Source organism: Falco biarmicus, chromosome 12, assembly GCF_023638135.1.
Source record: "Falco biarmicus isolate bFalBia1 chromosome 12, bFalBia1.pri, whole genome shotgun sequence".
Taxonomy (NCBI): domain Eukaryota; kingdom Metazoa; phylum Chordata; class Aves; order Falconiformes; family Falconidae; genus Falco; species Falco biarmicus.
The window spans coordinates 28,890,139-28,902,007 of record NC_079299.1 but is presented as its reverse complement, the minus strand read 5'-3'; the positions used below and the strand labels follow the sequence as shown (position 1 = coordinate 28,902,007).

The window sequence follows — 11,869 nt, the reverse complement described above, 5'->3', positions numbered from 1 at the left end:
GAAACTCCCCGATTTCAACCGCTTGTAAAGCGCCGGGATTCTCCCGGAACCTTACGTGACCTTCACACCTTACCACCTCGGCAGCCCCGGCCGGCCGGGGCACGGCGCTAATCCGATTTGCGGCGGCGGAGCCTGGGAGCGATCGGGGCCGCACAACGGGGCATTGTTCGGGCCAGGTCCGCGTCCTGCACCCGGGCGGCCGTGGCCCGGCCCGGCGGCGAGACGCGGCCGCCCGGGTGCAGGACGCGGACTCGGCTCGGTACCGCTTGCCACCGGTGGCAATGCTTAACGGGCCGGGCCAGCCCAGCCGCCCCATCCCTCGTCCCGGCGGCACTGCGACCCGGGCTGGGGCGGCTGCGGCAGCCGCGGCCGGGCGAGGGAGGGAGCGGGCGAGAGGGAGGAGGGAGGGAAGGAGCGAGGGGAGGGAGGCGGCGTCTCCTTTAAAAAGCCGTGCGGGGCCGCAGCCCGCTCCCACAGGGCGGCTGTGATTGGCGCGGGCCCGCGAGCCTCCGGGGTCGTGACATCGCCGCGCAACAAAAAGCCCCGGCGGCGGCCGGGCACCCCCGGCAATGGTGCGGTGCGGTGCGGGAGGCGGCTGGCCCGGCGGGGCACCCAGCGCTGTTCCCTAGCGCGGCTCTCCACGCGGGCCGGCAGCAGGCTACTCCCCACCCTTTTTTTTTTTTTTTTTTTTCCTTCTCTCCTCCCTCCTTTCTTCTTTTTAAGGGAGCGGAGAAAAGTCAAGCTTCATCTTAATGTTGCTGCGGGAGCCTCAGTAAATGTCCATTTGTCTGGTGCGGGTGATGCAAAGGACATTTTTTAAAAGGAGCCTTTTAACTCCATAGACACATAGGGACCCATTCACGGGCAGGCACACGCACACACACGCGAGGAGGAGGAAGAAGAAGAAGCAACAACTTTTCGATCGCTGCTTTTAAAAGGGAGAAGCCCTTCCCTGGCCGGGACTTGCCTTCTGCCTCTTCAACCAGCTGCTAAAAGTATGTTTCTGAGGCGGACTGTACTTCAGGGAACTTCTGTTTTCTGCTCGGCAGCTGTAGAGGAGCAGCAGCGAAGTTTGGAGTAACACCAAGTGATGCGGGAAAAACACCCCGAGAGCAGAAAACCCTCCTGCAGACACAACCCCTGCTGCTGCACACAGGTATAACTCCGGCGGTCGCAGATCCGCTGAAAGCCTCCTCCGCAGGATGACTCCGTGGGCCACGGCGGAGGTGCTAGTGCTCTGGAAGAGAGAGGGGGGACGGGACACTAATCATAACAATAATAATAATAATAATAATGATAATCCAGCGCAGAGTTTCACGGGGCAGAATATCATCCTGTGGGTTTGGCTAAGGACGTAGCAGGATTTGTATTTTCCTCCTTCCCCTTCTTCCACTCCGCCGAGGGAAAGCAGCCCTCCCTTCCTCTCCGCTGGGGGAAGCCGCTGCCCCACCGCCGAGCCGCGGCGCGGGGGAAGCGGAGCCGGCCCCGAGCCCCGGCGGCTCGGCGCGGCTCGGCGCGGGGAGGGGAAGACGGGGGTCGGGACGGGAGCGCAGCGGGGAGGTCGCCGGGCGCGTCGGCCGGGCAGCCGCCCCTTCCCTCGCCCGGCGCCGGGCGCTTTCCCTCGCCCAGCGGTCCCGGGAGGCCCGGGCCGGGCCGGCGCACACCTGCGCCCCGCCGAGGGCAGCGGCCCGGCCCCGGCCGCGCTGACAGCGGCCGCCCCCTCCGCCCCTTCACCTCCGCGCTCCTTTGTTGCGGATCGGATCGGCCCGCTCCGCGCCGCTCCCCCTCCCCGGCCCGGCCCGGCTCGCTCCCTTTGATCTCCTGCCACGGGGATCTGCCTGCCTCGCTGCGCCGCCGAGCACCTGAAGCGGCCCGACGGGGCCGCGGCGGGGGGGTTGCTCCGGTGCCGGCCGGGCCGCGGCGGGGGGCCGCTCACCATGGCCCGCGCTTCGCCCCGCCGCGGGGGCCCGGCCGGGCGCCGGGGTGGGACCCACCTGCGGAGCGCCCCCGCCCGCCCCCCCCCCCCCGCGGCGCGCTCCCCCGGCGCGGTGTCCGCGCTGACTGGCTCCCATCGCCTCCTCCTCCTCCGCGCAGGTTGATCATGGTTGCCGCGACCCGCTCCCTCCTGGCGCTGCTGCTCTGCCAGGTGCTGCTGGGCGGCGCGGCCGGCCTCATGCCGGAGGTGGGCCGGCGGCGCTTCAGCGAGCCGGGCCGCGCCGCCTCGGCCGCGCAGCGCCCCGAGGACCTCCTCAGCGAGTTCGAGCTGCGCCTGCTCCACATGTTCGGGCTGAAGCGGCGGCCCAGCCCCGGCAAGGACGTCGTCATCCCCCCCTACATGCTGGACCTCTACCGCCTGCACGCGGGCCAGCAGCTGGGGCAGCCGCCGGCCCTGGGCTACCCGCTGGAGAGGGCCGCCAGCCGCGCCAACACCGTCCGCAGCTTCCACCACGAAGGTAGGGGCGGCGGGGGGGCCCTGCACGGGCGCGGGTGGCGGTGTGGGGCCGCGGGACGGGCTGAGGGAGCGGAGGGGAAAGGGGAGGGTCGGAGGAGGAGCGTCGGGGCGGATTCCTCTCCGGGAGCGCCGAGGCTCGGCCGTCGGTAGCGCGGCGTTCGCCGGGTGCGGTGGGGCGGGCGGCTTCCCGCCGGCTGCGCGGCCACAGCCCCGGCACCGGGCTCTGGCGTCCCGCTCCGTCCGGCCAGAGCCGCCCCTTTCATTTACTTTTTTTTTTTTTTTTTTCCCCCCCCGCTAAAACCGAGCGGCCCCACAGCAAGCGTGCCCACAGATCGCTTTTCTTTGGCGAGGCGACAGAGAGCTGGAAAGCCTCCCTAAGGCGCGGCTGGGCCGGGGCCGCCGCGGAGGTTCCTAATCCTTATCTAATCCCCGTGAGAGATCAATGGAACAATCAATCGCAGCCTCCTCGGCCGGTCCCTCGCCCCGCCGTCGAGCAGCTCTTTAGCCCGGACACATGCTGTGCCCCCGCCCCCAGCCGCCAGCACCCGGGCTGGCGACAGCCCTGTGGCAAGATTTTGGCTGTCACCTGCAGGTAACCTGGCCAAACGCAGCGCTGCAGCCCGGCGGCACCTCCGCCCCTCCTCACCTGCAGCCCACCGAGGCAGCGGGCCCTCTGGGACAGGCCCTTGCTGAGCAGCAGGGTGGGTTTCCCAGCTTACCTAGCAGTCGCCGTGGCATTAGCCACGGCATGGGTAGGCCCGTGGAGCCGGTGCCGCGCGTGTCACTCGCGTGCTCTTTGGGAAACGTTTCCCCAGGTTGTAATTGTTCCTGGCTGCTAGACTCTGGTGCTGGCATGCAGGTGCCGTGGCCCTGCTGTAAAAGCAACGAAAACACAGTTTTCCATGCTTTTAACACAAAACTGCGTCAAGAAAAGAAGTTCATTAGTATTTAATGTTTCTGATGGATAAAGCAGCTGGCCTTGGAGAAGCGGATGTGCTGTTTAGTAGAAAGCCTTATCGTGAGAAAGGAGATGAATGATGAAACTTAACCTCTCATTGTTTGTATTTCCCTACGTGGAAAGTAAACACCTAGTAGTGAACGGGGAGAAGCCAGCACATGGGTCATTCATGTTAAACCTGAGCATGGTAGGCAAGGGGCTACACAAGAGAGGAGCCAGAAGGGCAAAGTTTATAGGTTTTAGGCAAATGTAAAAAGGCTGCAGTTTCAAGCAGTCGTATTGTTACATCAAAGACTGGTTTTGAGATAAAAGCTATTCTATAATTTTCACAAAATTAAGAAGAAAGTCAGTGTGAGTCCATTATTTCACCAAGATCTCACTTGGTATTACTGGCTTCTTAAAAGCAGAAGGACTACTCAAAACGTCTGTGTATTGACAAGTATTGGTCTGGTCCTGAAATACCATAAAGCTGAGCCTTACCTTATGCAAAAAGATGTACTGGATCCAACGAGGAATGCTTACGTGACTAAGAACTGCTAACAGCAGTTATGGCTTCCCCTTAGAAAGTGAATGTTTCTCCAGGATGCTTAGCACCAAAATTAAAAACCATCATTTGAGAGAGATTTGTTTTGGCAAATACTTTTAATTTCTTCCACGTCTGCAACAGCAACACGCTTCTTAGCAACCCTAGATGTATTTTACTCCCTCTGGAGCTTCATTCAGTTATTTGTTGACTCAAAGGTGAGAATGGCCTGGGGTTTAGTGACTTGTTAAATTTGGGGTTTTTTTGTGGTTTAGAAAACCTGTTGTTCAGAAGTGACTTTTGTTTCATTATCCCTTTACCATTCACCCCTTTCTAGCAGTTGAACCTTCCTGCCATTCTTCATGGCCCTTTTGGGTAAATACTAGGGTGTGCTTTGTACAGTGCCATTACAGATGTTGAGTTCACTGCCTGTAATTAAGATGTGTAAGTCACCTAAATTGTGAAGTAATATTTTTCAGAATGGAGTTTAAGGAATTGGTATTAGAGCCATGTTCTTAAAAACAGCAGAAATGCAATACTTACACTAAGTCTTCAATTGGTTTTAATGATTCTCATCAGACCCCCACAAACTATAGGGCTTGATTTTTTTTTTTTTTTTTTTTTCTCACTAATGTCCTTGAATTCCAAAGTAATGCTGCATGGTTCTTGCCACTTATTGTAACCACCTGGAATGCAAAGGGCACCAGTATTCAATCAAAATGTGTAACAGTGAATGAAGCAGTCTTAGCTTCATGCTAGACATGCTGGCGTAAATAAACAGAAAGAGAAGGGAGATGGTATTTTCTGCCTGAAAGTCTTTCAGATCTTGTATGTCACATGCGTTAGCTGTCACTTGAAAGTTGCCAAGAGCAGGCTATCTGAGGGGTTTGGTTGCATGTCTCAGCTACTGATTATTTTTTCTCTCTCTTTTTTTTTTTTTTAAATTTATTTTCCCTGTTTAATCAAATTAGAAGTTTTGGAAGAACTGCCAGAAACAAGTGGGAAAACAGCACGGCGTTTCTTCTTTAATTTAACTACCATCCCTAATGAGGAGTCTATCACCTCAGCTGAACTCCAGATTTTTCGGAAGCAGGTGCACGGAGCCTTTGAGAACAACAGCAGCTACCATCACCGTATTAATATTTATGAAATTATAAAGCCAGCCACAGCCACCTCTAAGGACCCTGTCACAAGACTTTTGGACACCAGGTTGGTGCATCATAATGCAAGTAAATGGGAAAGTTTTGATGTAACGCCAGCTGTTTTGAGGTGGATTGCACATGGACAACCTAATCATGGGTTTGTGGTAGAGGTGGTTCACTTGGACAAAGAGAACAGTGCCTCCAAGAGGCACGTTAGGATTAGCAGGTCTTTACATCAGGATGAAGATAGCTGGTCTCAGCTCAGGCCATTATTAGTAACGTTTGGGCATGATGGCAAGGGACACCCGCTTCATAAAAGAGAAAAACGTCAAGCGAAACACAAACAGCGTAAACGCCACAAATACAGTTGCAAAAGGCATCCGTTATATGTGGACTTCAATGATGTGGGGTGGAATGACTGGATTGTCGCCCCGCCGGGGTATAGTGCCTTTTACTGCCATGGGGAATGTCCTTTTCCACTGGCAGATCATCTAAACTCAACAAACCATGCCATTGTTCAGACTTTGGTCAATTCAGTGAATTCCAAAATCCCCAAGGCTTGCTGTGTGCCGACAGAACTGAGTGCTATTTCCATGCTCTACCTTGATGAAAATGAAAAAGTTGTATTAAAGAACTATCAAGATATGGTTGTGGAGGGTTGTGGGTGCCGCTAACACAGCAAATATATTAGACAAATACAAAAAAAAAAAAAGCTGACACTTTAATATTTCCCAATGAAGACTTTATTTATGTAATGAAATGGAAAGAAAAAAACACAACTATTTTGAAAATATATTTATGTCTACGAAAAAGTTGGGAAAACAAATATTTTAATCAGAGAAATATTCCTTTAAAGATTTTAAATGTATTTTAGTTGTACATTTTATATGGGTTTAACCCCAGCACATGAAGTATAATGGTCAGATTCTTATTTTGTATTTATTTACTATTATAACCACTTTTTAGAAGAATAGCTAATTTGTATTTATATGTAATCAAAAAGAAAAAAATATAGGGTTTGTACATAATTTTCCAAAATTGTAGCTGTTTCAATTGTGTGTATTTAAGTTGAAAAGAATACATGGAAGGTTACTATGGCAAAGTGCATAGCACATTTGCTTTCTGCTGTGCTACTGTTAAGGTCACAAGTTCAAGTCCAGAAAAAAGTGGATAATCCACTCTGCTGACTTTCAAGATTATATTGTACAATTCTCAGGAATGCTGCAGGGTGGGCTGTCCAATCCATGAGAACTGGCATCCTCTTTAGGTGGAACATTTGGATAAGAACCAGACGTTGCTGATCTAGTATAAATACTGCTATTCCCAACTAATTTGCAGTGTGAATATAAGAAGGGCCAATAGAAATCCTATGGGAGGTGGGGGTGGGGGAAGAGTGAATCCTTTCTAGACCTACAGAAAAGTGAATGTTTGATGTTTCCTTTAAAATTCCTTCCTTTAAAAGTCCTGGCCAAATATAAAATAATAAAAACTAAAATGTCATCTTTTTTTTTTTGTGATTATGTATGCTAAAGAGGAATAACTGATTTGTACCAGCCCTTGTCTTTAACAGTTGGAAAAGCATTGCATACTTCCTCACCTCAGATGAGAGCTCACTTCTGTGGAGTGTTGTAGTGAAATTAATCTTCAATTTTTGCCCTACATACAGCAAGCTGTTGTCATATGCAGCCTCGTATCTAACCTCAGCTGATGGTCTTGCTGTTTTGCAGATTAGCTTGTCTTCCTTTCCAGGGTTTTGTGTTTGAAAGCTTTTTTTTTTTTTCTCCGTTCCCAAATGTTTAAATCTATTTCAGATAATAAATGATAGAACTCTTATATTTCTTTCTGAAAAGTCCAATCTGTGAGAAGAAAATGGTTCACTTGTGCAGTCATCACAAGGATAACTTGTGCTTACATCTTGTTTTTTTAATCCTTCATGTAAGGGGCAAAAACATGATTTGTTCTTGGCAAACGCAGCATTGAAGCTAATGCTTACTGTGCCCGTTGTGCGTTAAAAGACTGGTATGGCAGTCAGGTTACTAGCTGTAGAACCACACAGTGGCTGTGTTGATTGTTGAGTGAAAGTTGTGCTGAAGTGGTAGAGTGGGAAAGTAGCTTAAATTGGCTTTTTGGTGATCTGCTGAAAAGTGCACTGAAGCTGGGAACAGAATGAAATTGTGATAGGCTGCTGGTGGTAGGTTCCTGCCTATTTCAGGAGCTCTCCACTGTATTTAGTGGATCAATGATGACTCTGTGCTGATACCTCCAGAGATGTCAGAACCACCTTGTGCCCTGTTGTGGATCAGTTTCTGGATTTGGTGAACTGAGGTAGTACTTCCTAAAGCCATGTGTACAGTTGGCCCATTAGAGACCTCTCTAAGTCATCTCTGGGAGCCTCTGATTTGGGCCTCCTACTAGCCTAACTTTTTATTAACAGAAACCTCCTATTTCTCATGGCCCTCCCCAAACACCTCCTTTTTTACCAGAATCATCTGAGTTTCAGCAAAGGTACTAGATAGGTTTGTTGATCAGAAAGGCTAACTTCAGGATGTCTTGCAGGTCTTCTCATAGAACAATTCTCTACTGCTAATGGTCACAAAAAGCAACGGGTACAGAGAGGAGGAGAGAAAACCTAATTTCCTCTTGGCTGCTTCTGTTTTTCTCTTGTGAGCTTAGAAATATCTTAGGCTAGCTGTTAAGTTTCTGTGGCAAGACAAAACTTACCTATTTCTTTGTACCAGCAGTATTTTTAATAGCTATTAGAGAACAATCCATCACTGTGCAGTTTGGCTCTGCTTATTTTTGAGAGGTAGCTGATGATATTGGTCATGCTGATACTACGTAGTAGCCTATGAGTTCACTGGGCGGACAACCTCTGTTTGGTTTTTCAAAAGACCGATGCTGTTTTGTTGGCTAATACTTTTAGGGGGGAGTGTCATATGTGCACAAGTTTAGTTTGCCTTTTGCTGGTTGACAGCTTTACTGGTGATGAGTAAGTTTATGGCTGTTGCTTTGGCAAGGCTGTCAGTCGGAGGATGTGCCACATTGAAAAGTTCTGCAAGAATTCATTGATTGTGATGCATGGTTGTGCCAGTGGTCACAGCAGTGCTAGTGTACTGTATAACCTGAGATTGCAAAAGCTGGACATAAAGTGCTGAAAATTGGAAGATTGCACCATTTCTATAAGCAGGAAGGGTATGATCCCAAACCTGCTGAAATCAGCAAAGATTCCATGGCTCTTCTAACCAGATCCTAAACTCCAGTGTTGCAAGGCTTAAGTTTCACAGCTCCTAGCCCTTCATGTGTAACTAGATTGAGGGAGGCTTTGTATGGAGTGGTGACTGCTTTACTTGTCCTGTAAGGCATGAGAACACGTTGATGCTAATCTTGTTTAAAAAAAATTGACTACTGCACTTGTCTGTGCATGAGCAGTAGCTGGCTCATGGTGTGATGCCGTATTCCTTGTGAAGGTAAACCTCCTTGCTTGACAAAGAATTGCATCCTTAGTAAAATACACTGTGAGACCAATGTATAATCGTAGACCTATTAAGACCCACTCTCGTAAGCGTTTCTATACCTGCTTAGGCTTAGTCACAGAATCATCAGTTCCATGCTGATCTTGAGGAGGAAATATGCATGTGTCAAGCTCAGCATGTCAACAAATTTCTGCAGAATTTGTTTTGTAGTGTATCTTTAAATCCTTAACCCTTAACCTTTCCAGATTGGAGATGTGAGAGTGCTGCATTGAAGAGTTTGGTTAGGATTTAAAATTCAAGAAACAACAAACTTTCATACATGAGTAGTAAAAAGTTCTAGAGATCAGTTGGAGTCCTGAACTCTGCTAAATAGGGTTGATGATCAGACAGTCCTGAAAGGTTTGGGCTTTCTGACATCTGAGTCTGGTAACGACTGCTAAATAATCCTAAATAGTAAAGGTATGCTGTCACCACAGTACTCCAGTACTTACTAGTGTTGTAGTACTCTACGAGAAGAAATTAGCTCCTTTTTTCTCCTTAAGAGGAGAAAAAGCACAAGATCTCGAAGGCAAAATTGCCTTTGTTGCCTTATAGCCGGTTTCCCCTAAACATATTGCTTCTAGGCACTTATATAATCTATATAGGCAGAGATTGTGATAGATAATGTCACCCTTTGTGCATTTCAGATAAGCATCTCTCTAAACACAAATGTGATCAGCATCTCTCCTTGTCCTTTTGAGACTCAGTAACAGCTTTGTCGAGTGGCTTGATAATTTTTGCGCAAAATTCAGTTGGACTTCTGTGGTCAGCAACATGTAAAAATGACGTGGGAAGATCTTCAGTTGAGGTAAGCTCTCCCGAGAGCATTGGCCATTTTCACTGAGCAGGATCTGCTCTGCTGCGCTAACCTGGGCTCATCATGATCAGGCGTTGAGACCTTTTCTGCTCATATGGTAATGGGGTTTGGGTGTCCACAGACTATCACCTGCTTCCCCCACTGCCAGGCAGGGAGAGGTCTCGCTTGTGCAATCAGTACTGATGAGGCTCGGAGAGGAACATGATTTATTGTACTCTCAGCTTTGAAGAACGCGCTCATCTGGACTGCATTTATATTAGACCCATTTTGCTACACTATTAGAAGAGGATAATTATTGAACTATTTTATTGTACAGCTATTCCTATTTTGTTGATTTTTGGGGGTTTTTTTATTGATTTCAGGAGGCAGCTAATTGCCATATGGCAGCTTGATGTTAATGTTTTATGAAGATCAGGAAACAAAAGTTTATGAAAAGCTTTTGTATAGTAACTGCAGAGTTTCAAGAACTGTTTTATACTTCCTGACAGTGCAGGTCTGGCTTAATGGTTTGTTTTTATTGCTTAAGAGTGTAAACCTTTCTTTAGCCGATGTGTGGAAATTATATCCTCATCCCGCATTACGCATTTCTCATTGCTCATTACTCATTCCCTGCTTTCATTTCTGCCATCTGTAATCAGAGCTTTACTGTTTCAACTGCATGCAAAATGCTCCTATCCTTTGCACAGTAAGATACTTTTCCTTAGCACTCACCCACCCTTTAAAAAAAAAAAGGGGGGGGGGGGAAGGGGAAAAAAAAAAAGGGGGGTAGGAAAAGCCTACTGTGTCTATATTGTTTTTCTCTGTTTTGGGTGGAGTCTGTCTTAGATTCTGGTTGCTAGATGGTTTCTGTAGTAACAAGCAGAGAAAAAATCCAAGACTGAAAAGGCACTTTTAAAGGTGCCATATCTTGCCTGAAGTATTATTTATCTAATTATGGATATGGAATGTTTCTCTTCTTTATATTAAGGCTACCCCTTTTGGTAGGGCAGACTGCTGTTTTGGGAACTTGATTTGTTGTGTTCTTATAACATGAGAACATGAGAGCCATGAATTTTGCTCCCAGTTGACTTAAGCTGCTCAAAATAATGATGAAAAGCCAAAGGCATTAAAATGTATTTTTAAAGACGTTATAAATGGTTGTTACAGGCACAAACCACTGTTTTTTAGTTACATAGGAAAGGTTCAGAAGGACACTTGGATTTTACAGATTAGTATGTAAGGAGGGTGCTGGGTAAAAGTGGCAGTCTTTTATTTTGTTAGACTGCTATATACAAGGAAGAAACTCCAACTCCTTCAGAATCTAACATTACTCTGTTGTACTCCACATTTTTTGTTTTTCTCCTAAGATATTTTGCAGGCACGTGAGAAAGTAACAGTTTGTGTGCCCTTTACATTTGCCTGGCTTGGACACAAAAAAGAATTCAAAAATTACTTTAAGATTACTTCTTTCCTGTCTCTGCAGTACTAATCCTTCATTACCTGTATTCCTGACGGCCTTGTCTGCAACAAGCAGTAATGGTTTCCTAAGGTGGAGTTTCCTCTCTTTTTGGAATCTAGTCACCTGTCCGTGCCCTCTGGGATTTGGCAACCTTCTGTCCACAAGCCTTGTGCCATGGTCACTTAGAAAAGCAGGTACGCTGGTGTTGTCCTGGTTCTGTGTCCTTTACAGAGACAGATTTGTCCTTGCCTTCAGCAAGAATCTCCATTTGGGAAGGGTCTGAAGGCTTGCTCCCGCTGTGTGCAGCAGGAGACACTTCGTAACACCAGGGACCGTGTTTGTAACTTGCCAGAAGTCTGAGGGCCAGAGCTCATTTACATCTGTATTTACATAGTGCTGTGAAGGCAGTCAGCTGCAATACCTGCCTGGGCTTGTGTTGCCCTTGATAGATGAACAGAGGCTGAGAGTTGTTGGACTTCTCCAGAGGTAGGAAACTTGCAGTGGGTCAGCTTGGTTCTCAGCTCATAAGGTGGGGTAGTGAGATGTATTTTTGCTCTTCACAGTTAATTCTCCTACAGGCTTCTGCAAAATGTGCCTGGCTGCCTGCCCTTACAGAAAGAGGACCAGAGCCGCTGGGTTAGGTCTGCAGTTGGGTATATTGGCTTACCTCCAGGAAAGAAGCAGATTGGTGCCTTTTTAGCTTGAAAAAAGGCAAGGATTTTCGTGGGAAGGAAGTTGTAGGTGAGGGAAGTGGGGAAGGACCCTCCAGGCGTTTGAAGCTGAAAGTGTTAAAAGTTTCTAGAGGGACTTCAGGTAGAGAGATCAGAGCAGTGAATTGATAACATTCTGAAAGTTCAGGTTCCCACAACAGCTGGACTGTGGCAGATTTACAATTTAATGAGGCTGATAATCCCATTAGAGATTAAATTAAGAAGGTTTTTCTGGGAGATCACCAAGAAAATTATGAATATTGTACTGTAGCTTGGGTCGTAATGCTAAGGCGGTGGAGAGCTGACATGTGCTTCTT

At 48.3% G+C, this 11,869-nt stretch overlaps 1 protein-coding gene across 3 annotated transcripts in view; it reads left to right on the top strand.

Moving 5' to 3' along the window:
- Positions 1-1,017: 1,017 nt before the first annotated feature.
- The window catches only part of BMP2 (bone morphogenetic protein 2), an 85,936-nt gene continuing 75,084 nt past the window's right edge, over positions 1,018-11,869 (top strand). For 2 of the 3 annotated variants that reach the window (XM_056356756.1, XM_056356757.1), the window contains exons 1-3: positions 1,018-1,156; positions 2,095-2,453; positions 4,905-5,142. In XM_056356756.1, the coding sequence (XP_056212731.1) occupies positions 2,102-2,453; positions 4,905-5,142 (590 nt within the window). In that variant the 5' untranslated portion in view covers positions 1,018-1,156; positions 2,095-2,101. Of the gene's footprint in view, positions 1,157-2,094; positions 2,454-4,904; positions 6,576-11,869 lie in introns of those variants that run through there. The other variant, XM_056356755.1, reaches the window with a different exon arrangement.